At 41.1% G+C, this 26509-nt stretch overlaps 4 protein-coding genes across 5 annotated transcripts; all 4 read left to right on the top strand.

Annotated features, from left to right (window-relative positions):
* Positions 1-809: 809 nt before the first annotated feature.
* Positions 810-9524, top strand: LOC142378828 (target of Myb1 membrane trafficking protein). 2 transcript variants are annotated; one of them, XM_075463742.1, is made up of 15 exons: positions 810-1012; positions 2541-2625; positions 3067-3145; positions 3404-3553; positions 4050-4184; positions 4278-4427; positions 5800-5916; positions 7091-7224; positions 7310-7352; positions 7452-7584; positions 7890-7956; positions 8474-8549; positions 8692-8751; positions 8842-8881; positions 8982-9524. In XM_075463742.1, exons 1-15 carry the CDS (start codon positions 940-942, stop codon positions 9125-9127), a joined length of 1488 nt encoding a protein of 495 aa, XP_075319857.1. In that variant the 5' UTR covers positions 810-939; the 3' UTR covers positions 9128-9524. The 2 variants fall into 2 exon arrangements, with proteins under 2 accessions (XP_075319857.1, XP_075319856.1); XM_075463741.1 differs by having other exon boundaries at positions 8839-8881.
* A 453-nt stretch (positions 9525-9977) lies between these two features.
* Positions 9978-11354, top strand: LOC142379135 (noggin-2-like). Its single transcript, XM_075464272.1, has one exon. The coding sequence runs from the start codon at positions 9978-9980 to the stop codon at positions 10803-10805; it is 828 nt and encodes a 275-aa protein (XP_075320387.1). The 3' UTR covers positions 10806-11354.
* A 1802-nt stretch (positions 11355-13156) lies between these two features.
* On the top strand, positions 13157-18400 carry get3 (guided entry of tail-anchored proteins factor 3, ATPase). The gene is made up of 7 exons (XM_075463740.1): positions 13157-13329; positions 14240-14387; positions 14954-15102; positions 15244-15394; positions 15500-15607; positions 16683-16880; positions 16986-18400. Exons 1-7 carry the CDS (start codon positions 13187-13189, stop codon positions 17112-17114), a joined length of 1026 nt encoding a protein of 341 aa, XP_075319855.1. The 5' UTR covers positions 13157-13186; the 3' UTR covers positions 17115-18400.
* A 1104-nt stretch (positions 18401-19504) lies between these two features.
* Positions 19505-26084, top strand: LOC142379367 (bestrophin-2a-like). Its single transcript, XM_075464510.1, has 9 exons — positions 19505-19656; positions 19748-19842; positions 22304-22537; positions 22920-23074; positions 23220-23297; positions 23930-24082; positions 24167-24247; positions 24456-24610; positions 24833-26084. Exons 1-9 carry the CDS (start codon positions 19505-19507, stop codon positions 25614-25616), a joined length of 1887 nt encoding a protein of 628 aa, XP_075320625.1. The 3' UTR covers positions 25617-26084.
* Positions 26085-26509: the final 425 nt, after the last annotated feature.

Raw genomic sequence — 26509 nt, 5'->3', positions numbered from 1 at the left:
CTAAATCTAGCCACTGTAAGTATTAAAGTTTGATCATGATATCAACAGAAATACTGAACATCATGACACTGATATGTTCTGAAATGGCTTTCCTTGCAACCCCTGCTGGCTAAAGAAGATACTACACATGCAAAGAATATGAAAAGTGTCTCTCAGTTTCCTTACACAACAATGTTCAGGAGGAAAACACTGAGGGTCAATAAAGCTGAACAGAGCTATAAACACATTGCTTTTAGGTATTACAGAACAGAATAGAAGTTCTCTCAGATTGCAGTCGTGTGAAAAAAATGTGAAAAGTGTGGAAAAGAAAGTACACCCTCAATCAATTCTGAGGTTTTCAGGATCAGAAAATGAGAATAATCATAAAATTAGATAAATAAAACCTCTGATGAACACCACACGGTGGTTCCCCCTCAGTTAACTGTCAAACACTGTACAGTTAAAAATGACTTTGTAGCCCCTGTTAAATGCAGAATATATGCTTATACTCGTGTACATCGAATGCAAGACTATTTTTCCTTTTCTGTTCTGGCAGTGGGGCTTTCACTTATCCAAACTACCAGAAGTCTTTAATACCTCTCCCAGGGGCTAATGCCAACTGTAGGCCTGTAAAAATCACTCTGCAATCTGAGTCAACATGTTGTTTTATTTTGATCATTGGAAGGTGAAAAGAGCTTTTTAAATGATATAAAATCAATACAGGAAAGAGTTTGTGGATAGATAAAACAGCTGAAAATGTGATTAAAGCAGCGGTTGTGTGTCTGTGTGTTGATGTCTGCTGCTTCCTGGCTCTGTGCGTTTTCACGTGACCCCTCACGGAGCTGGTGTGCCTCTGAAAACAGCGGCTTGACACTGAAAGCAAAAGGAAATACAGTGGTCCGGAGCCCCACGGTCCCGGAGCTGTTTCAGTCTGAGTGTAAACAGCTATCACTTTCGAGAATGTTTTCTTTAGGGGAGAAAATGGAGTTCCTCATCGGAAACCCATTTTCAACGCCCGTCGGCCAGAGAATCGGTAAGTCAAATTGGGTTTTGAAATGTTAACAGCTTTGCTTGTTGTCATTTGGACAATTTACTCCCTCACCAACATGTGTGATATTATTTTTAAAACCACACTGCCAAGGAGACGGGGTAAAACAAGTTGTTGACGGTTCTCATAGTCAAGTATTGCAAGAAAAACTCCGAAATTGTCAAAAATATACAAATGTGTTAAAAGGCGATGACGCATGCGGAGGTGGGACTCAGTCGTAATACTAGCATGTGATTGGTCGATTAAGTTAAACGACAAAGCATTTGGCGAATTAGGGAGCCGCTTGGTGTTTCCTCTCACTTCCTCAGGTACTGGTGTGTTTTCATCAAATGACAGTTTCACAGAAGTGTGGCTGGTGTCTCAGCAAATCTTTTCATGGCGCACAGGTTTGTAAAGCAGCAGAGTTTCTTCTAAATGGCTGCCGACTTCCCCTTTTTCTTTTACCAAGTTGCTAAAAAACTGTGAATCCTTCCTATTCTCTAAAAGCTGCAGGCCAGCTGCTGATGCCTGGGCAGACTACGCATCTGTGCAGGCATGCGTGGTGACTTCTCACCCATCTGAGCCCCTCGCTTCTTCTTATCTCGTCCGTTCACTTTCTCACACATAGATGTCAGCTACTTATGAGGCAAATGAGAACAGAGAGCAGAGCAGCTGACAGTCACATGAAGGAGGGAGCTGGGGAAGGGGAGGGGAGTGGAGGGGAGGGGAAAGGAGTTGAGAAAGGCAAGGGTGAGGGCTCGGTGAAGTGTGGCTTGTGCAAAGGAATGAAGGAGATTAGAGACTTATGAGGAGCCTGTGAAGGTTGGAGTGCAAAAAGCTGGCCTTGATTGCTTAATAGTTTCAAGGAAAAGGTGGAAGCCTATTTTCAATTAAATTCAAATCAGTTTTATTAATACAGGGCCAATTCACAACATTATTATTTCTAAATATATTTAGTGGTTACTAGTCACTTTTATATTTGATAATATGTATGTGCTGCTCTGACAGGTTGAAACTGGGTGGGACCCTTTATTTTCACTGCAATGCTGCGATGCACTGAATGCATGGCTGTTATGCAAATTGTATTCCCCTGGGTTCATTTAACAGAGCTCTAAGTCCAAATTGACAGTGAAACTTCAGTGCACATAGTTCACAAAGAGAATTTCCCCAAATTCACTTCTTTATCCACCATTTTTAAATGTATAAAATATTACAAAATTATCATTTTGCCTGTCTTGCCTCACTGTAAAACCTAGATAGAGTTTCCTAGAACCTAGATGTTCTAGATAGGCCCTCAATTTCTTCATAGGATTGAGGCCTAAGTGTCGTGAGGAAGGGAGTTGAAGGAGAAACTAAACCTAAAATATTTATAATCACAGGTACAAAGTTCTTGTGTTGTCTCCAGTTGTCTTGCTGGATTCTGTTATGATATTGAAGGAGAGTATAATTGATGTGACATTCATGCATTCCCATATTATTGTTACTCCTTTAATACAGCATTAATTCCCCCTCTGGATTGCCCCTCTGTTTGCAGAGCGAGCAACCAGCGGCTCCCTACCGTCAGAGGACTGGGGTCTAAACATGGAGATCTGTGACATCATCAACGAGACGGACGACGGGTAGGGACGATGTCATGTGTTGAGTTTAGTTAGCCTGAGTTTCTCATCAGTGGAGACACAGATCCACAGAGACGAAGATCATCCTGCTTAATAATTTAATAATTCTTGTAAAAGTCTACATGTTTTATTTCGTGTTGTTTTTTTTACTGTGTTGCCTCTTTTATTGTTAAATTGTTTCTCTCTACACAGCTGTGCCGCTGACTGCATCCAAATGACCTACTTTGAGAATTTTATAATGAGGCGCAGTGACGTAATGAGTCATTTTATTATAGGTCTGAATGTGGTTGTGGAAGTGAGATGTAAAAACTGATCACTGACTTGATTTGTGAACTATAATGGCTTCTTCTTTATTTTTTGTCATCTTTATAGTATTTTTTGTTTTAGAATATTTAAAGGGATGACTAAGCAAACATCATCTGATGCAGAGTTGTTTTCTTTCAGGCCAAAAGATGGAGTCAAAGCTATCAAGAAGAGGATAGTAGGAAACAATAACTTCAGAGAGATTATGTTGGCTCTCACTGTGAGTGATGATTGTATGTTTTTTTTGTTTTTTTTAGTTGATATGTTGTCATGTTATATCAGGTGTAAGAGAGTTGTTTAAAGGCCAGAATTAGCCTTATCATGGTTGCCTGCCTACCAAGAAGAGATGGCTTGTGTGTTTACTTGAGTAAATGTTCAAATTTTCACTGGACCTGAGAGAAAAATGTTAAAATCTTTATCATTTTTGTGTTTGGAATCACAGTTTTTGTATTTATAGTATTGCATTTCGCTCACATAGGTTCTTGAGGCCTGCGTGAAGAATTGCGGCCATCGCTTCCAGGTTTTGGTGGCCACGCAGGAGTTTGTAGAAGGAGTTTTGGTCCGTTCTATTCTGCCCAAATACAACCCTCCCAATGTCCTCCATGACCGTGTTCTCAGCCTCATTCAGGTATGTGTGCGCCAACTGCAAGAGCTAAGATATTTTAAAATGTGACATACTGGCACATTCACAATTATTCTGAATCTCTTTATGGTGAAACTACAATTGATAGTTTCAGTTCTAGTATGATATCTTTCTTATTGATGACCTTATTTAGCAGTTTGACAGGGTCGTGAACATTGTTATGAGACAGTCTGAGGGTGTTTTGAAGTCCCATGGCTCATAGGGTCTACTTAACTTCCACTCTGTTATGTCTATGGACATGTACAACAGTGTTATCTTGAATGTACTTTGTAATGTGCATTCTTATGTCACATAGTCAAAGCAACTTGTCTGTTACTGTTTGTTAGAAGGAATGATGACATTAGATAGAGTCAAAATAGGGTGAGAATAGTCGTTTTTTGATTAACTCTTTCTTTTGTCTTGTGAAATCTGTCACTGAATGCAGATTCAGAAGCTAGTCATCTCTTTATAATTAGTCACATGTTCTCCCATTCATTTCCAGTCATGGGCTGATGCATTTCGTAGCTCTCCCTCCCTGGCGGGGGTGGTATACGTGTATGATGACCTGAGGAGGCGAGGTCTGGAATTCCCCATGACAGACCTAGATGCACTGTCCCCGATCCACACTCCAAATAGGGTGAGACTGGCTGTTAATTGGAAGTATGACACACAAACAAACGCATTGTATCAACATCTATCTATATTTGAATCTTTCTGACAAATCTTTCAGAGTATCCCAGAAGATGAGACTCCTGGGGTGACCCCTGCCACTGCTCCCACAGATCAGTCACAACCACAAGCTCCTGCCAGTGTCTCCAGCCAGATTACCTCACCCCCAGTCCAGCCCAGTGATGGACCAGTCTCAATGTCTGCAGAGCAGGTATCTCTACATAAAAATGCCTGAAAAACACCTGTTAGTCAATAACTTGATGAACTGATAAAGACTCCTCACAGGTGATGCATGTAGGGATAATTGCAGAGTGAAACCTATATTAAAATATCACAAATATTCTCTTCACATTAAAACACTATATTTATTTTATAGTCATTAGTCCCCGTCTCTTTTTCTTTTTTTTTCTTAAAGAACTAAAACGGCAGATGACACGACTGTCGTGAAAAAGAAAATGTTTTTTTTTTTTGCACATCACTAACATTAAACGCCCTATTTCAGTCTACTTTTGCAACAGCTCAGCCAGTAACAAGGTACTTCAGCATAAGATTAATATTTTAGCCCTCAGTTTCACTCCACTACAAAGAAATTCTTTGTCTCCCTGACTCTGTTCTATGGAACTGGGGCAAAAGGCCCAACCACAGCACAGTCATGAGTTGCCTACATAGTTATGGTTGCTCCCCATCTTTTCTCACATTTGTGGTATTTTTTTTTTTTTGCTCAAAGCAAATGAACAGAAGTGTTGTCCTCCAAAAACCTAGCAGCACCACCCTTTCACCACTTCGACTTTTGTCTTTTCCAAAAAACACAGGCAAGAGTAGCCCATTCCTCAGATTGCTCCACATATTTCTGATTCTGCTCCCAAGTGGCAACAAAAAACTGAAACATATAGACATGCGTTCATGGAGTTCCATCACGGGTGAGTCGCAGAACCATGTTCAGAGCTCGAGTTGCAGGAGACAGCTACAGCGGACATGCATCTACAAAACCACTTAGGAGTTTGTAGACTGCCATAAGTAGTCAAGTTGGAGAGTAGCTACTCTGTTAGCAGGCCTTTAAGGCTCGCCCAAAACAAAGGGTAGTGTTTAACCATTCCTGGATTTGACAGTTAAATCCAATGACAATGGGTTGGATGCTTAATACTCCAAAATATCTGAAAAATCTTTTTATCATTCTAATTATTACAAGAGCCATTTGGACAATGTATTAAGGTTCCTTGATAATGATAAGGCACAATTTGACTTTGATTGGTTAAATTGGAGACAGTTAGAACTGCTCTGGTATCTGATTGGTTACAGATTGGTGTACAGTTACTGGCTTCAGTTTTGTTTTGATTGGTGCTTCAGAGCCTAAGGAGCGCACTAGTCTTTGACCGTGTTTACTATACTTTGTTATCTGAAAAGTAGAATATTTTTAATTGTTTTCCTCTGTACTGCAAGAAGCTTAGAATAAATTGTCAAAAGAAGCCACAGACTTTTATGAAAGCTCACATCAACTACATGCTTGGTCTCCGCAGCAAAGACGACCCCTGGGAAATAGTCAGAGCCACTCTTAGAATAATTATTTTTTTATTTTATTCCAGGAACAGAAGCTGCGAAGTGAGCTGGGGCTGGTGAAGGGAAATGTCACAGTAATGTCTGAAATGCTAAATGAACTAAAACCTGGACAGAGCCAGACTGATGATATAGAGCTGCTACAGGTGCGTGTTTGTGTTCATGTCACAATTATCGCTGATATTGTCCAAAGTCTGTGTGTATATTCATCTTTTATTCAACGATCAGCCACAACATGAAAAACTACTTCCAAGTGAAGTGAATTACTTTGCTTTTGGTAAAATGCAATGTTCTGCTGAGAAAGCTTGAATCTTGGCATTCAAGTGGATGCTCCTGTGACACGTACACACCCAAACATTATTCCAAGCCAAAACCTGCTGTAGAAGGATGATCTGCCCGCTACCAAAAACATCATGTTCATTGTATTTGTGTCTGTTAGATTAGGGTTACAATGAGTTGATAAATTACAGGTTTATGTTTTTGTTGTATTTTAGAAAACTTCTCAACTTTTTTTGGAAATGGGATGGTATCCACGGCTTGAACACTACTTCCTGACAGTTCTGCAAAATTACAGTTACACAACTCAGCAGCTGACAGAGATGAAGCAAAATGTCTCAATTTAAGGCTCACTAGAGTCCATCTCATAGGTTTTAGGAAATAAGAACAAAACCAAAGGCTGATTTTTGGACACGGTCCTGTCTTATCCATGGCTACAAAATATTCAACATATCGACAGTTCCTCCTATTTTGTTGTTAGTTTGCATATTATTCTGATGCTGCATTCTTTTACTGTCATACTTGGAAAAATCAAAGATGTGCATCTTTCATTGTTAACAAATCTTATGTGTAGTAAAAAATCCAGAGGCACTTGTTTCTATTCACTTTATCGCCGTCATCATTGCTACATAACCGTTGCCTTTGGTCTTATGTAATGCCCTTTTTCCTCTGCATGGTGTCAGTGTGTGTAGGAGCTTAGTGCTGCTGCAGAAGCCTTGTTGGTACGCCCTCACTTGATCCTATCAGATCAATCGTGCAGTTTTTTTTTCATTTCAACCTCAATGATGTGGAGCTAAACTTTAAGGAAAACCACAAAACAGTGAGCAATGTCAATCTGTACCAGGCAGTGGGAAAGAGGCTTACGTTTATTCTCATGTTGTCTGTGGAAATTCTGAGAAATGTAGGAACAGTTTGATTTAAAAAAAAAAAAAAAAAAAAAAAAAAAGCATGAAATAATTGAACCGTATTTAGTATCAAAGATTAATTATTTTATTTGATTTGTAGTGAGAATGAATTAATCTCTCTGCTGGTCTGCCCAAGCAGCAGCTGTTTGCTGTGTGTAAAAACATGCAAACCCGTGTGGTGGAGCTCATCCCACAGCTGCAGGATGAAGGATTTATCGAAGAGCTGCTCATTGTAAATGATGACCTCAACAACGCCTTCATCCGCTATGAGAGGTGGGTTGCAACCATGCTTTGCTGTTTATACTCTTGAAAGTCGGCGCAAACATATTGTGCTTAACGGCGTACAATTATCTTTTAGGTTTGACAGGCTGAACAAGGCTCAGGTTACAAATGCACGACAGGTAAAAAAGTGGTTTTGAAGATTTTTCTTCATCATTTATGACATATACAGTAAGTGAGTGCTCACTCGGTAGTTGAATGTCACACCTTCTGCACTGCAGAGCTCTGCCACAAGTCCAAGCCTCATCGACCTGAGACCCGAACCTTCGACCAACAAACAGCCAGCTGTCATTACGACTTCCAGCCAACCAACAGTGAGCACCTGGACCAATCACCAGCAACCAGCCAATCACAGTGAGTAAACTTGGTACAACTCTCTGCTGCTCTTACAAAATCCATTTGTATAATCTCTTGTAAATTCCATCTTGTTATTTTTACAGTTTGACTTATTTCTGGTGGATGCTGTGGCTGAACATCACATGTGCAGGGAATGTTTTGAAATGCAGGGGCTATATCATAAGAAATGTCATGTTGACTTATGTGATCCAGGGGGGAAAAAACGCTGGTTGAAGTAAATGCTCTGTTGACCTGCTTTTGCCCAAAATTCCAACAGCATCCAGCTAACCACTGTCAGTGAAATATGAAATTTTGTTTGGCAGAAGAGGAGGAGGAGTTTGACATGTTTGCCCAAACCAGAGGCAGCTCCTTGGCTGAGCAGAGGAAAAAGTGAGCAGAGCCGACTGGTGGCACACATACCTTCATCATACTGTTATCCTTCTTTTATTTGAAATAAGGCGATGGGATTTACTTGACAGATCATGGCCGCCTACATTTTTATCTCAGAAATATCCTGTTTTTAGTAGTAAAAACATATCTAACTTCATTCTGTTTTGTAAAACAGGGCTTACTTTTGCCATGAGGTTAAGTTTTGAATTTTAGAAAGAGAGTTTTTCTCTGGGGTCTAAAAGAGACATCATAATTAATGCAGAGCTTTTAACGATGCCCTTTCCCACTTTGTCGACTCGACTGCTGTAAAAACAAAAACAAGCCTTTTTCATGAGCTTTAAAATTCAAATAGTTTACATAATTTATTTACATTTTGACACAACAATGGATGGATAATGCTTTTGAATGTGGTAAAATAAGCTCAGACATGAGATATACAGCTTTTCACTTTTTTAAGACTAATACTGATTTCAGTTTGCTTGTGAAACTGATGTTATGCGTGCATATGTGCATCCAGCGTCAGATATGAGGACCCTGGAGCGGTGGAAGGCCTCGCGGGAGCTCTGGACTCAAGGCTGCAGGTCACAGGAGGGGTGTGTATATCACAGTAACACACACACACACACACACACACACACACACGAGTTAAGTTCAGATGAATATTTGTGTGATTGTGATGTAAATGAATGAAACTCAGAGTCATCCTGTTTCTCTTTTGATTATGTTCCTTTGTAGATGACACTGGAAAAAAACTCTGTGCAGAATGACGTCGATAGATGGTTATCTTGTGACCTGGTAAGAGAGAGCATGAACACCAGATATGATGACAGTAGAAAAAAAAAAAACCTTTACTGTTTGTGGGTTTTGTTTTTTTTTTTAAAGCAGGAAGAGCAGTCTTCAGTTTGCGAGGGAGTCTCTAGTGAAGGTATATTTTCTCTTACAAAATGACCTGTAAAGATAACATTTCAGAATATTTCCCTTGTTGTGCATGAAGGTGTATTTATAACTGCACATGTCCTTTTCAGAGTTTGATAAGTTCCTGGAGGATCGGGCGAAGGCTGCAGACAACAGCAGCCAGTCTGTTCATAAAGTGCCATCCTCCACTCCCAGACCTCCGCCACAGTCTACCCGGCAGCAGGACACATCGCGTGACCAGCTTTTTTCTCTTTGAGTGCAGGAGCGGACGACAGGAATGGGTGCAGGGCGATATGAAATAGAAATAAACACCAGATGTACACTGTGCCAAGTCGGGTTCTCTGAGCACACACACAAATCAACACCAGACTCCACAGAACTGCTGCCAAATCAACTCACATCATAAAGTAGATGCTGTTTTAACTCTTACTTCTGCTGTTTTTTGTCTTTATGTACATATAAACAACTTCATGTAACTTTATTTAAGATGTATTATTATGATATTAATGTGAACAAAGAACTTTGTGTTTACAGACAGTGGTAGCAAATAATGTTGTGGAAAATATATTTGATATAACACCATCATGTGCCTTTGACCCAGAAAGCTGATTGTGTGTTAATGAGAATAAATGGGGCACTGCGCCCCAAACAGGGTCCTTGTGTTCTTTTTGAAAATGTTTTCCTGCATTGACATTATCGACAACACTTGATAAATAGAGATAGACCAGGATCATTTTAATTGGCTTCCAGCGCAGTACAAGAGCTACAGTTAAACAACAAAATTTGCTGGAAATGAATACACAAAAACCTTGTTGAATAGATTGAGATAACTTATTGAGTTTAACCAAATCAAGGCAGATAAGTCATTTATTTTTGCTTTGGTGAGTTAGTCTAAACATTGGCGGCTTAATTGAGAGGTGGGAACTCCAGTTCAGTGTTTTCTCTGTGATAAGATTCAAAACTTGAGAGTGTTATTGCTTAACAACTCAAGGATGTCTGGTGTCTGGTACACAGAGTCCCAGGAGATGCCATAATCTTAACAGGGAAAAACAGAGACAAAGAGACAAACTTCCATTCCTATATGCCACCCTCAGGACCTGAAGACCATGTGGATACTCCTTCATTTTGGCATCTGTCTTTTTTGGACATCTGTATCTGTCCTGCTGCATGGATCTGCCTTTACTTCTAACCTTTCCAATCAAAATCAGCTTACAAATATGACTGTTGTTAAAGAACAAGAGGACATGGACTGGGATTCACCATTTCTTCAGCTGAGAGCTAGTCTGCCATCTTTCTCGCAGCCGATCCGTCCTTACGCCATTCTGACAAACGCTGAAGACTATCACTACATGCCCAAGCCCAAACATTGCAGGCTTTCTCGCCTTCTGCGTCGTCTGGGATCCTCCTTCGATCCATTTTGGATGTCCATAGATCAGCCAACCAAAGCCTCCAAGGGAGGAAAGCTTAACCTGAGTGCTTCTCCAGAGCTGAGAGAGGCTGCAGCGGTCCATCGTCAGAAACTGGAGAAGGAGGCTGCTCAGCTGGACCTCGACTCTCTTCCCTCAGATGTAGCCAGTTCAATCAGAGGCTGGTTGGTGCGCTCAACAACATGTGAATTACACCACTGGTGGGTTGATCTGGGCCCAACTTTCTGGCCACGTTGGCTGCGACAGACTGATTGTAAGAGACCAGATGGAGAGAAAAGCTGCTCCTTTCCCAGTGGGATGGAGTGTGTGAGATCTCAGACAACACTGATAAAGATTCTGGCTTGGTACTGTGTGGAAATCAGAGATAGAAGGGATGGATCCAGGTGGATTAAACGTGAAAGGTCTGATGGTAGTACTGAGGTGAAGACAAGAAAAGCGAAGAACAGGTGCTCATGGAGACGAGTGCCTTATCCTGTGATCACATCATGTATGTGCTCATGTATATGAATGTTTTCTCATTAGAGCCCATTTTCACTCTGTATCTGCAGCTATTTTCTTCTACATGCATACTGCATATGTATTTCTGACTGATAACTGTGTAATAACTGATTTGTTGTTGTTTTTTTTTTTATTTCAGTTCAGTTGTTTTAGTTTAGAAAGGTATTCTCCCATAAAAGTAGAGCAGGATCCCTGATGTTGCTGGCTTTAAAGCACTTCTAAGTTCTCTTATTTGTGACGAATCACTCTTAATGGAAACCTTTGGGTCCAACAACAAGCCTTCAGTTTGATGACTCATACAGTGTTATAATAGCGCATTGGCCACGTATTTAATTTCATCAGGTAACCGTCGTTACCGTCAGGCCCCATCACGTGTCTTGTGCTGCATTCATAAAAATGGGACATTTTTTTTAATCTTGTAAAGCTGTTGTGTTTCAGAGAGTGTTTTGTTTGTTTGCTTTGCTGTTTTTTTTGCTTTTAGCACAGGTGTAATTAAAGTGTGACTTACAGCTTTCTGTGTAGCAGCAAAGAGAAGATAAAAATATATCTTTAAGAGTAATGACTCATGTGTAAGTCCAGCAAATATATAATTCTTTCTTTCAGTAAATATAAATCTTTTGCAAATTACACTCTTAGATTAAATATAGCCTACATAACAGACTGGTTCCATTCTGAAATGTGTGTCTCCTTATTTTCCAGTGCTTTCTCGCTTGTACAATTTTAGAAAAGACAGTGAATTGTAGTTGTTTAACTTTTGTTTGTTAGTTATTGGCAATTGTAATTATCTTTTTAATCAATTGATAAATAAAGTTATTGGCAATTATTATTATCTTTTTAATAAATGAATAAATAAGGTTATTGTCAATTGTCATTTTCTTTTTAATAAATGAATAAATAAAGTTATTGGCAATTGTTATTATCTTTTTAATAAATGTTTTGTTTTTTTTCAGTAAAAAACTATGAAATTTCATGCTGTATTTGTTTTTCTTGTATTTGATTAATCATATGATAGGACTTATTTGTGCTGTACCTTCGAAAATATGCGTCCACTCAGTTGGCAAAACCTTTAGAAAGTTAAAGTATAGCAGAGAGAGGTGTGATACAAATCTTCAGAGATTGCCATGCACAGATTTAGGTGTTGTTTTTGTAGCTTGGCAACAATTTAACCAATCATGTCACACACTGCAGTGGCAGGTAACAGGTTTTTTTTCAGTTGACAATATGGACAGAAACTCATAGCCAACAGTTCAACATCTGGGGGTAAAGAGACTCTCCTTCTGAGTGACATAATTAAGATGAAACCATCTGTCATTAACAGAGGCACCTCCTTCCTCATTCACTGTTTCTTCTCCGTCTGCACATATTAGAAAAGTGTTGTTCCTGCTACTACTTAGTCCAGTGCTCAGGTCTCTGCACTGGCTTCCTGTCGCTCAGAGAATAGACTTTAAAACAGCTCTGCTTGTGTACAAGTCTCTTCATGGTCAAGCGCCAAACTACATCCCTGACATGTTAGAGCCATATGAACCAACTCGGGCTCTGAGAACCTCAGGGAGGGGTCTCCTGCTGATGCCCAGAGTCAGGACTAAACAAGGTGAGGCTGCGTTTCAGTTTTATGCTCCTAAAATCTGGAACAGTCTTCCAGAAGATGTGAGACAGGCCTCAACTCTGACAATGTTTAAATCCAGGCTGAAAACAGTTCTATTTAGCTGTGCATATGACACCTGGAAGTATATTATCTGCACTCTTCACTTTTAAATTAATTAATTAATGATTATTTTTAATGGGTTTTTAATTTTTTTTAAATTTTTAGTATTATTATTATTATTTTTTTTTAATGATTTTATCGCCTTCTTGTGATTTTATGTAGCTGTGAAGCACTTTGAATTGCCTTGTGTACGAATTGTGCTCTATAAATAAAATTGCCTACTGAAAAGTATAACACTGCCTTTCTGACAGTCCTGATGCATCTTCATTATCCACATCCATTTTATGCACCAAAGATCGTCTATCTTCTTCCTCCTCTCTCTTTTTTTGTCCCTGCTTCACATCCTTGATCTCCTCTTCATCTCGTCTGGATTTTGGGATTTTATTCCAGGCACTTTGCTTTCTATTAGCTGCTCCCACGTACAAAAAACGTTCCCGTTGCCGTGATAATGCATCATAACAGGTACAAATAATAGTGTGAGAATAACTATTACACAGTATTCCAGCAGAATCAAATCCGGCATATAAAATTATTTTTTTTATTTTTTTTAAATCGGTTTTCGCAGAAAAAAAGCATCGCATCGCACAAACATGATGTACACTTTGTAAGCCAAATCTCCGAGGAGCGGTGAATGCAGCGGTCTGGGTACATCCCACGCGCTGTACGTTGACTGTACACAGACAAGATGGCCGCTTCATTGGAAGACGAATTTGAAGATGCGCCTGACGTGGAGCCGTTAGAACCAACTCTGAAGAATATTATCGAGCAAAAATCTCTGAAATGGATTTTTGTTGGTGGAAAAGGAGGTGTCGGTAAAACGACGTGTAGGTGAGTAGAAGGAAACGTTGATATGTACTCGGGACTAGGTCGCTAGCTAAGATGGCTATGTTAGGCTAACTGTTCACACAAGTTGACGCGGATATTGTCGGTAAATAAATAACGTATTTCACTTTGACACAACGAGAATTTAACGGATGTTAATTTTCTGCTTAAGATGTCCATCTCAAATGATCCTTACTGTATTGTATGTCCAATAAAGTAGCGTCTGTGTCAGTTTGCCGGGTCGTTGAACGCTGTCTAGCACAGTCAGCAGCTAACATTAGCCATCTGACACATGGATTCACGAGTCTCTGTACCGCTTTGATAAACTTGTTTGTCCTCGCATCTCTTCTGCAATTCAACGGGAAAACTTTCTTCATTGTGCTGGGCGAATATTGTTAGTTTAGCTAATAGACAACTCTATGATGTAGAGGTAAACACTTTACTAGCTGGTGTTAGCCGACAAACTTGCATGTAAGAGGACACACCTTTTTTAAAGTATGAAAATAGCATGACACAGTTAGAGAAAATATGTTCATGCTAATATATCAGAACATAGAGAAGCGTTCTTCCTTATTTTTGGATAGTTTGTGTCTCAACCTGTTTGTTTTTTACACTCGTGGGGTTAATAAGGATGGTTTATGATTGAACAACTTGATATGTTGATATCTTAAAAGTCACTTTCACAACTCTCATTGTGGGCACCACTTTTTCTTTAATAACTTTGATGGCTGTAATTTGAATGTAAATTTAGTAAAGTCCCATCAAAGCACCTGGAGCAAGGTGATCCTCTCAAAATCTGAATAAAAAATTGTAGACTTGAAGTTGCTGAAATAAAGTGCTCCAGTCCAGCACTTAAAAACCCTGTCCTGTTTGGTGGCTGTATGAACCCATCTGCTCCCTGTGTTTTCCTATTCAGCTGTAGTTTGGCCGTCCAGCTGGCTGCTGTCAGGGAGAGTGTCCTAATCATCTCCACAGACCCTGCTCATAACATCTCTGATGCTTTTGACCAGAAGTTCTCAAAGGTGCCTACTAAGGTCAAGGGTTATGACAATCTCTTTGCAATGGTAAGTCAGGCCACATCAAGTAATCCCTTTGCACACTGGGAGCACTTATGAGACATGCGAAGGAAGGAAGGAAGGAAGGAAGGAAGGGAGTAAGTAAGTAAGTAGAGTTGAATGAGGGTCTGAAATAGGGCAGAATTCCCATGAAGCAACTCAGAGGTCATCTCAGTCATGCGATTTAAAATTATGCAGATAGTCGCAAGATCAAACATCTGTATGGAAATCAACCTTTATTAGTTGTTCTTGATTGTCCTTATCTTATTCGTGTTTTCCTTTTTGCAGAGTTTCATAAATACAGCTATTAAAACAGATAAAGAAGTTTATTCATCCTGTTTTTTAGAAGATTAGGAGCATTATATCCTCATCTCATCAGAATCATGAGGATAGGTGGTTTTATGTTTCATCACAAGCCTCGCTCTGTTGCAAAAGTCAATCACTTGGGGGCAGAAAAACATGAGCAGAACATTTGTAAGTGATTTTTTTTTTTTTTTTTTTTTTTTTTTTTTTTTTTTTTTTTTAAATTTTTAAATTTTTTTTAATGTGTGACTCTCCTGTATGTGTGAATACAGGAGATTGACCCGAGCCTGGGCGTGGCGGAGCTGCCTGATGAGTTTTTCGAGGAGGACAACATGCTCAGCATGGGCAAGAAGATGATGCAGGAGGCCATGAGCGCTTTCCCTGGTATTGATGAGGCCATGAGCTACGCAGAGGTCATGAGGTAAAAAACAAACAAACAAATAAATTAATGAAAGTATGGCTGCTGGAAAGCAGACACGTTTTTTTTCTAATGTTGATAATCGGCTTATCAAGAAAGGGTGGTGAGTGTTGTACTTACCGATGTCGTCTATCTGCATCTCAGGTTAGTTAAAGGAATGAACTTCTCGGTGGTGGTCTTTGATACTGCTCCCACTGGCCACACGCTGCGTCTGCTCAACTTCCCCACCATCGTGGAGCGAGGTCTGGGCCGCCTCATGCAGATCAAGAATCAGATCAGCCCCTTCATCTCTCAGGTGAGGAGGGATCTTTTGTTTTTTTTCCCCTCCATTCTGATTAGATTCTACATAGATTATTAACTAAAGTTTTGTGTTTTTTATTTCTCCTTTTGCTGTGTCTAGATGTGTAACATGCTTGGTCTGGGCGACATGAACGCAGACCAACTGGCCTCCAAGCTTGAGGAAACCCTGCCAGTCATTCGCTCAGTCAGCGAGCAGTTTAAAGACCCTGTAAGTAACGCACACATCACAGTTGTGGTTAGCCCACTGTACTGCTTCTAATGACTCTGCAGTAGTCACTGCTATCGATCTGATGTGGATCACACCACCAGGGTGTACGCATTAATTTTCCCCTGGGTGGGGGCTTCATGATCTACAACGGAGAGCAAAGCTCCCCTTTTGTTAACAGAAAGACATGTTCGCAGAGCATAATGTCTGGTGTGAATATATGCCTGTTTCTACTCATCACTCAGATTACTATGAGTTTGCTCATCGAGGTGATCGTTGGATGGTGACAGTTTTTTAACCAACAAACTCTGAAATGAAGGGATCAAAACTTAGATTAGATAAAGGTGATGGAAAGCCTGGTGACAGAGAGCACAGTGGATGATGAAAACCTATCCCGGCTGTCATAGGGCGATGGGTGGCGTTCCTCCTGGACTGGGCAGACTAATGCAGAGACGAACAACAATGCACATTCGCAATTACAGCCAATTTAGCATTACCCATTGACAAATGCATGATTTTAGGACAGCGAGGAAGCTGGAGTACTAAAACCCACACGGGTATTTGGAAAACATGCAGACTCTGCTCAGAAATGCCCTATCTGAGGTTCAAAGCTGACGCCTTCTTGTTGCGAAGCGACACCCGAGCTGCATTGAATGATAGTTAAAGTTATCTGACTCTTCCTTGCATAACAGAAAATAGGATGGGTTGAATTTTGCGTTTATGAATCAACACAAGGGGGAAAGAGACAACTCAGTTTGCACAGCAGGGTGAGACTTGCAGTATTTTTACAAGCAAAGTCTAAACGTAAGTTTGAAATTTTTGTACACTGTTCATTTTTTAGTCAATAATATCCCACCTACCAAACTTAAACAGCTGGCCTGTTTTATAAGACTGCTTTAAGTGTCGTGGCAGGTTGTTTTGGATTAATCTGGTGTTTTCTTGGACTGTTGAAATTCACCAACTGTACACTTAAGAATATTTAAGATGAATAAAATGGGTGTTTAGTCCGACATACTGAGGGCTTCTGTGTTTGTTGTGTAACTGTTCATCCTTTTTCTGCTTTTCATTCGGGCATTAGGAACAGACCACCTTCATCTGTGTGTGTATCGCTGAGTTCCTGTCGCTCTATGAGACCGAGCGACTGATCCAGGAACTGGCCAAGTGCCGCATCGACACGCACAACATCATTGTCAACCAGCTTGTTTTCCCCGACGGAGAGAGGCCGTGTAAAATGTGTGAAGCCCGCCATAAAATTCAGTCCAAATATTTAGATCAGGTACGTCTCAGGGACCTCCTTTTTACCAAATATTTGAAATATTTGCAGTTAAGTGTCAAATATATTCATTAATTGTTTTTTTTCTTTTTCTTTTTTTTTCAACAGATGGAGGACCTTTATGAAGATTTCCACATAGTCAAGTTACCGCTGCTGCCCCATGAAGTTCGAGGCTCCGACAAGGTCAACACGTTCTCTAAGCAACTTCTGGAACCCTACAAACCCCCAAACAAGTGATCCCCTCCCCTGCAGGACCTCTCCCTGATCTCCCACCCCTACACAGACGACCCCTCAGCAGTCTGAACTCGCCTCCTCTGAGCTCCTCCTCCAACAAGCCTCAAACCCTCCGGCAACGGCCACAAGATGATCCACTCAGTCCTCTGAAGCAGAGCACCATTACACCAAGACACACACACCCACGCTGAAGGGGAACCCAGACACACCAACAAAACCCGCTGTGTTGTGAGATAAGACAGTGTTTATGTGTGTAGCCTTACTCTCACTTCTCCTTCTCTCGTCTTCATATCCTCAGTGGCAGTTGTTCTAGTCTTAATGCGTTTAACAGAAAAGAAAAAAAAAAAAAAACTCCTCTATCCCGAGGAGTGTCCCGCCTCAGTTGTGAAACACGTGTTTCCAGTGACGGTGCTGTACATTTACAGGATAAAACCGCGTTCAGATGGTTGTTGTTAACTCCTTTGTTTATTCTGTGTGATTTCTTCTTTTTTTTTGGTGGCTCTATCTGTAAAATTTACAAAACAGTTTCACAAAGAGAACGTACAAAAACCTATGAAGAGAAATGTGGTCGTCAGCAGTTTTTACCAAAACCATCCTTGTTATTACAGCAAATAAAACTGAAGCAGTTTTAACTGCATCTTCTACCATTTGTCAGATGATTAGACCTCACTGTGGTCGTGTAAATGCAGTTAAATAACAGTGTCGCTGAGATTTTAAATTCAGTTAAATTGGGAGCTTTATATGCACATGTGGCTATGTTTGGGTTTCATAGCCTCCGTTAAACATTTTAGACCACTGTTGTTGCTTCAGGGGGTTATGTGGTTGGAGGCAGTATCCGTTTTATGAGGCATATGTGAAATGTTTGAAAGAATGGAAGGGAAAGCGCTGCCCGACAACGCTGAGCTCACAGTACAAGCTCTCAATCAGAGCAAAAACTCATCCATCCCTCCTTTCTGTCAAACATCCTCTGTCTACTTTGTTTACTGGCATCCGTTATGGAACACTATTAAGAGAAGTGGTAGCCTTATTTAGTTCATTGTATACTTAAATGAAATGTAAAGCAAATGAATGGTGATTATCCCTACTCTGATTGAGTACAGGAGTCTGGTTTGGTTGAAGCTTCCCCAACAGAAACATGCAGGTAGATGACAGGCCAATACATCCTCATGAGAAAGCATAATGTCCCTTCTTTGTCACTGAATGCTTTTGAGTCAACACAAATCTGTTTTCTATAGATTTTCTTTAAATTATATTGCGAGTGTTAATTAAAACAAACTTGCCTCAGCTAACAGCCCACGTGGTCTTTGTTTTGCTCTACCTACTGTGTTTTTTAAGGTTAATCATTCTGTTAATTGGAGTGGATTGAATCAACTTTTCATGCAGGCAGAGAAACACCAATCTGACCTGCCCGCAGATTGCATCCGACAGTAAGATGCCTCAGTTGAGCCATTTCAGGAGCACAAACAAGCTTCCTGCTGAAATTAGCATGAAGAAATAGACACAAAATATACTTTACATTAAATATTAAGTATCGCCAGTGCTGATCACATGTTGAGGGGAAAAAAGCATGTGATCTGATGTAAGATACACTTTGTTCCGTTGGGCTGGAACATTGTTAGATGTTTTGTTTCCAATTTAAGTTGCAACAAGTTGTGTTTTTGGAGCTGTAAGTGAGAAATTGCTTGCTGTTTTCATTTCCCTCAACACGAAAGTTTGCCATGGTCCACTTGCTCCTGTTTCATAATTCCCTGCTGTACTGTGCGGGCCTGTGCGCTCCTTGTGCCCCGGCGCTGCGGCCTGTCGCTTGTGGTCCATCACCGAGGCCGGCTCTCCCGGTCGGGGGCCGCGCTAACGAGCTTCTCCTCCCCCTCGTTTTGGGGATTTACCCCGGGGGCGCACTGACCACTGGACGCACCGAGGAGGCATGGATGATTACTGCCATGCAGCCAACGCGAGTTAACGGAGCTGACGCCAGAGGATATCAGGGTTACGGACTGGTTGAGGGAAAAACACTGGTGAGTACAGAGCGAGGGATAGTGACGACGACACCTCGAAGAGAAAACATGAGCTCACTTCTCCAGTGGTGCCAATTACGCACGGAGATGCGCTGAGCAGCTCAGTTGGACAAACCACCTCAAAAGGTAAGAGCATGGATTTAGCATGAAGCTCCTTGCCATAACGGAATCGGAAATACTTCAACTAGAACGTGTAGGTAAGACTTTAAGGTGACCTGGGAGTTGTTCAGCTTGAAAAGTTTGACATTTTACAACATAATGACGTCTGCTCATGACTTCTTAAACACTTAAAACGGTTAAAAGTGGCTTGATAAAGCAATCCATATTTCCTCCTACAGAGCTCTTTTATAGAGAAGACCTGTAAAGCCCCGGTCACTCATGACTGTCACCTACACAGCCAGAGTTGCAAATGCCCGATTCTGCGGCTTCTCCAAGCTGCTTTTAGCCTGGAAAGGCAGCATCTACAAGGTGCTATACAAAGAGTTTCTGGCTTTCTTTGCCATGTATACCGCCATCAGCATCACTTACAGGTGAGACGGATATGGCTGCTTTAGACGTTTATCGCTCCTTTGGTGCAATCAGTAGCTTAATTCAATATTCTTGATTGTTTGAACTCTTTAGATTTGTCCTGTATGATGACCAGAAGAGATATTTTGAAAAGCTGGCAATTTATTGCAACCACTACGCCAGTCTCATCCCCATGTCCTTTGTGCTGGGTAAGCTTACTGATTAACTTTCAGGAGCCTGTCCAGCAGAGAGCTGCCACACCGGGTCCATTCTCATGTTTGGCTCTTTTTATTTTAGCATTTCCTGATGTGAAGATGGGTGTAGTTCTCAACATAGCACGACTTTGAGCAAAGTTCTGTATGTTTCCAGTAAATCAGACTTTGATATGTTTATAAAGCAGCTGATTATGGAAATGACAGTTAATTAGGGTGATAGATGATATTCTGAAGTAATGCTTGAGTGCATGAATTAATGTAGTGTATCATAAAGTCCTGATAAAGTCACTATAACTCTGTCACTTATGAAATATAATTTTTCTGTCACTTCATACCTTGATTTATGTGCAATCCAATTAGCTTCTACAAACCTAAAACCATCACACGTACAATACTTTGCAAAAGTCTCCAGCCACCTCTCATTTTTTTAGACATTAGAAGGAAAACAGTGAAAGGTGCTGCAATTTGTTGAAACTGCAAACAGAATTGGAAATTCATCAAATAAGGTCATATTTGGTTTGGGCTCCTGTTTTTCCTCAACAGCCTGAACTGTCTTAGACAAGCTTTCTGTCATTTATTTAAAGGGATAGTTCGCCTCTTTTGACATGAAGCTGTAGAGTTTTGGCGTTGACGAAGGTAGTTCGGCTAGTTTGCTAGGGTCCCGAAAATAAGGCGTCTTGCTTCTCAAAACAATATGCGTTCAAAAGAGTAATACATTTGCATCACAAAATCCTCCCTCCAGAATAAGTCAGACCTCACTTCGCTTGGCGCTATTTTTGCCTTCCTTGATATCAATGCGTACAGCCACCAAGCGATAGCCGCACCTATTACGGTGTTTACTGCTCGGAAGCAGGGGACTGCTCGGTCTGCACTTCGGTCTGCACAGTTAACACAGCCCGTAGTGATACGAAGGAAGAGAGAAATAGCGCCAAGACGTTTTATTTTCGGGACCCTAGCAAACTAGCCGGACTACCTTTGTCAACGCCAAAACTCAGCTGGAACTCGGCTCACAGGACGCAGCGGGGGGTAAGAAAATGTTCATAAATGATATTGCTAATATGGGATGTCATACAGCTTCATGTCAAAAGAGGCGAACTATCCCTTTAAGTAGTCTTCAGGAATAGTTCTCCAGGCTTCTTGAAGGACATCCCAAAGCTCCTCTTTGGATGTCGGCTGCCTTTTGTTCCGTTCTCTGTCAAGATAATCCCACACTGCTTCAGTAATGTTGAGGTCCGGGCTCTGGGGAGGATTCATCCCTCCATCAGACCTGCTGCCACTGATTTTCAGTCCACTTCTGGTGTCATTTGGCATAGCTCAGCCTTTTCTCCCTGTTTCCCTTCCTGAAGAATGGCTTCTTGACAGCCACCCTTCCATGGAGCCCATTTCTGATGAGGCTTGGGCCAACAGTAGATGGATCAGCTGAAGGTCCAGATGCATCCCTCAGATCTGTGTCAGGTCTTTGATATTTTCCTCTTTCTTAAGGACATCGCCTTCAGATACTGTTCATCTGCTGCAGATTGTTATTTAGGCCTGACACTTCTTCTTTTGTCCTCCACTCGTCCAGTTTCCTCAATTTTTTTTAATGACACTGCACACCATGCTGAGAAGTTTTCAACTAAACGCTTTTTGGGAATCACCTTGTTGCTGCAAAAACAATATTTTCTATCTGTGTTATAATTTCTCAGAGATGCAACTAAAGATATGGGAACAAATTGTGTGTCTGTGACAGGCTGCTAGTAACAAAGTGCCTAAAGATACAATTTGAAATGAGTTCTCTGTTAAGTTGTCTGTTGTGTGTAGACACAACACTGGTTAATCCCTCGAGTTAGGTTTATTAAAAAGTCAGTGTTAAGTGGCTTAACAAACAAATAAACACATTCCTCTGAAATTGGTCAGGTACAAAAACTAGACTTTAAATTGATGAAGAAGCAGCTAAAGTCCCAAAAAACTTTGAAAGACCTTCAGAAAGCCTGGAGAGCTATTGCTCAAGGACACCTTAAAAGATCACAATTCTTACTTCTTATCATCATGAGTTGTAAAAAAGAGCAATAAAGTCAGTAATGAAGCGATTCACGTGTCATCGCATCAACGTTTAGTTTATACAGATTATCTGACTTTTGTAAATTTATTAAGTGAAGATAGACGGTGTTGAACTAAATATGAATTTGCAATAAACTGCTTGAAATCTTATTAATATATAATTTAACGTAGGATCCCTGAAAAATAGATGCCAACCTGTTCTTTACAGTGCATTGAACCACACCTGTACTGTGAGTTAATTTAGTATTTTTTTTTTCTTTCTTTACTTCTTATGCTCACATAGAGTAGGTGATAAGTTAAGGTGATCTAATCTCTGACAGTCAATATGATGGACACCCCTCACCCTAATGCACAGTGAGTTTTCAGAAACCTACCATTTAGCAGGTGTAACCTGTGTCTCTGCTGCTGTTTGCAGGTTTCTATGTGACCCTGGTGGTGAACCGCTGGTGGAACCAGTACACCAGCATCCCACTCCCTGACAGGCTCATGTGTGTCCTATCAGGGGGCCTCCAGGGGAACGATGAACGAGGCCGCCTGCTGAGACGCACCATGATGCGCTACGCCAGTCTGTCAGCCCTGCTCATCCTCCGCTCCGTCAGCACTGCCGTATTCAAACGTTTCCCCACCATGGACCACGTGGTAGAGGCTGGTGAGAGGGACTGGGGTGGGGATGGGAATGGCAGGGTTTGATTAGCCAAAACACACAGCATCCATTGCACCTTTCACAGAATGTAATTCTCAAACTGATCTGGAGCGCTGGAGATGGAGACACACACATCAGTCTCCTTTGGCCAGTGAGCACAAAATAAATGACAAGGACAGGCACTTCTTGAAATTCACCGGCAATTTAAAAAAAAAAAAAAAAAAGAAAAGAAGAAGCTATTTTGAGCCCTTATCACGATCATAAGATACTGTTGTTTCAATCCTCTCCTCACAGTTTTCTGAAGCAAACATGTCGCAGCTGTTTTAAAATGAAGAGCACATTGACATTTATCCTGAATTCTTCCCCTTTTGGGATTCCATTTGTGCAGGATTCATGACCAGAGAGGAACGAAAGAAGTTCGAGGGTCTCCACTCTCCTTATAACAAATACTGGATCCCTTGTGTGTGGTTCACTAATCTGGCTGCTGTGGCTCGCTGTGAGGGCAGAATCAAAGATGATCACACTCTCAAGCTACTGCTGGAGGTTCGGCATTGCATACACACACACACACACACACACACACAGAGTCTCACACAGGCCAGCTGAATATGTGGAACTTAAGTTCTTGTTTTAACAAAGATTCAGATTGAGAGAGACAACAAGTCAACAAGTGTTTGTGTGTGAACAGGAGCTGAACTCATTCAGAGGGAAGTGCAGCATGCTCTTTCATTACGACATGATCAGTGTGCCCCTGGTGTACACTCAGGTAAGTGCTGACTTTTACACTGCTACTGCTTTCTTTTGGGGATTTTATTTCTGACTGTTGCAGCTAAAATCACAAAACTTGACGGAGGTTTTATTTACAGAGCTGTGTCTCTCAAAATACAACTGTCCAACCTTTATATTAAAAATGATGCATGGAACATGATACTGTACATGATACTGTACAGGGTTTCCCTACTTCCTTCAGTGTTTCATGCAACTTTTTGTGCCTGTGAAAAACGTGTGCACAGCTACAAAACCCAAAGTCCACATCAAACACACTTATAAGTCCCTGAAAAGACTCATTTGCAGTTTGCACTCTCATTGGTCAAAGTTGCACAACTTTTTTTTTTACCAATTTTTTACCATGTTTATTAACTGCTTATGAAGACTTTAGGGGACAAGTGGAGTGCTGCTGATGTTTCCTGTGCTTCACTGGAGTCTTTTGTCTTTTTTTTTTGTGACTTTCTGAATAAATAAAACCACATTTCAACATAAGCTTCCAGTTAAAACACATGATTTAAATGACATTGTTAATGACCTACAGTAAATGGCTGTGCAAAATGAGAAAATTCTAGTTGTTATGTTCAAAAGTTAACCGTGACATGTGACCAGTTGAATATAACCGTCCCTCAGGTGGTGACTTTGGCGGTGTACAGTTTTTTCCTGGTGTGTCTGATTGGTCGTCAGTTCTTGGACCCCAGTCAGGGTTATCCTGGTCACGACCTGGACCTCTACGTGCCAATCTTCACCTTGCTGCAGTTCTTCTTTTACGCTGGCTGGCTGAAGGTCAGCATGAGGGTTCTACAAATCCTGTTTTGATACGTGAAAAGAACATCTAGATTGTTTTATTTTCTGCTGTTCGTCCTGAAGGTTGCAGAGCAGCTGATCAACCCGTTTGGAGAGGATGATGACGATTTTGAGACCAACTGGCTGATTGACAGAAACTTCCAGGTTTCTTCATGCTTTTTTTTCCAGTTTTGTCACTCCTGAGTGTCTTAGGCACGGAATAACACTGTTTAACTGGGTTCTCCCATTTTAACCTTACCTCCATGTCACATTCCAAAATGAGACTTTGTACTCTGTTAGAACTTGAAGCAAGCAGGTTAAATTGCCTTTTCATGCCTGTGGATACTTTATCTGTTTGCATGTCATTCTGCAGGTGTCTATGATGGCGGTGGATGAGATGTACGGAGATCTGCCAATGATAGAGAGGGACCGTTATTGGAATGATTCTAATCCTCGGCCCCCCTACACAGCAGCCACTCTCTTTGTTCTCCGTAAACCCTCTTTTCAGGGGTCCACTTTTGACATGGCGTGAGTTTCTCTGTTTTACCCTCTATTTCACCTTGCACTCCACTTATGACTATGACACCTTTAACAGGAATCCCCTCATATGGTGGTGAAAATGAAAGTATTCTTGATCTAAGTCTGAGAAGAAGTACAAATTTTGAGGAGAAAAATGTCAAAACACAACAAAAGTAAAGTGAGGTATTTTTATGCGCATAAGATATAAATTACTCTAAAATCACTTGACAGGATCCCAAAGGAGGAGATGCACTTCCAACCTCTAGAGGACATTGCTGAGAATATGGAGGAGTCAGGCACTCGCCATCCCAACATGGCCCTCTTCAACCGCCTCCTCAATGCAGCCCCATCCCCATCTGGTCTCATGGGAGGGGCTCTTCGTCGCACTTCAGCACATCTGCAGAGACTATACCACTCCCCCAGTATTGACCGATGCACCAGCGATGATGAGGAGGAGGACAGTTGTAAAATAGGTAAAGGGGGGTCTTTGCCTTCAGGGTTAGGCCAGGATACCCAGAGCACCGTGTGCAGCTTCAGGGAGGAGAAGAGCGCTAAAACACCTCTGCTGGAGATTCAGTTTGGAGAGGAGCAGGACAGGCGAGGAGGAAACCCTCCTGCCATTGAGAAGAGGGAGGTGAATGAAGAGGAACGGAGGAGAAGTGAAGAAGGGCAGATGAAAGAGGAAGGGGTGAAAGCAGAGAGGGGGGAGACCTCCAGAGCTCCAGTTTCACTGCTCCGTCCCCCACCTCAGTCCTCCAGAGAGTCATCGACTCGACCAGCCTCTGCGATCCCCATCACCTCCCGTCACCTCTCTGCTTTCCTGTTTCACCCTGCTGCCCACTCCAGTCTGGAGCACTGCAGCTCCCAGCCAGCTATCAGTCACCAAAGGGCTTTACCCTCCATCCCCAAACCGCCCTGTGGTGTAGGCAAAGTACCCCTCCTCGGTGTGCCATCTTACAACGAGCAGCAGCGTTTTCGCAGTGTGAGCATGGGGTCAGAGTTCACAGGGTCTTAGGTGGAGAGCAGCTTGGGATGTTCTCGTGACCTTTTAACTGTGTGAAACTATATGTTTCGATTCAAGGGATGATTTCACGAGTGAAATGAGTCACTGAAACTGGACTTCTTTTCTAAACTCAGCAGACCAATACACCACACAGTTTTTATAAATTGATTTAAAATGTTTGTCAGTCCCTGATTTTGTCATGCAAACATCTGTTGGAGGCTGAAAGAGGGGAAGGGGGAGGAACTTTTGTGTCTGTGGTCGCCACTAGTAAGTTTAAAGGAATATTCTGACATTTTGGAAAATCCATGTGTTTTTTTTCATTTCTTTATTGTGTGTGACAGAAAATTTTAATTTGATCTCTGTACATTCCCCACAGTGATTACACCCCTTGCTGTTTAGTGTAGCTTAGCATGGACACTTGAAGCAAATGGACACTGGCTGTGGTTTTAAAACAAGATGTACAAAAGTTAAGTCTACTAATTTGCATGCTGTATCTGGGTAGCTCACAAATTACTCACCAGTCTATCAATCTGAGTTTAAATTTTAGTTGTAAAAATGTATTACTAAGGCCAGTATTTTCTTTTGATATTAACCAAAGTTTGCACAAAAATGTTGCATAGAAAAAAACAACAAAATGTACGGGAAACAGTTGTCCTTGTTCGCTTTATTGGTCATGATTATCAAAAAAAAAAAAAATCCCGTAATAGGAGTGATTTCGAATCTATTATCTTGTGTATTTATAACTGTGTCATTTAAATATACATTGAATAAAATGAATGATCAGTTGTAAAAGAGCAGCTTTTCTGATTAAAATGGAATGTTTCCTGCATATATACTCACTTACACAAAAGAATGCAAATATAATCCGTAGATTATAAACAGGCATGCCGTTACAGCGCAGATAC

This window comes from Odontesthes bonariensis, chromosome 4, assembly GCF_027942865.1.
Source record: "Odontesthes bonariensis isolate fOdoBon6 chromosome 4, fOdoBon6.hap1, whole genome shotgun sequence".
NCBI lineage: Eukaryota > Metazoa > Chordata > Actinopteri > Atheriniformes > Atherinopsidae > Odontesthes > Odontesthes bonariensis.
Note: the sequence above shows the minus strand (reverse complement) of the source record. Positions and strands in the feature narration are given on the sequence as shown.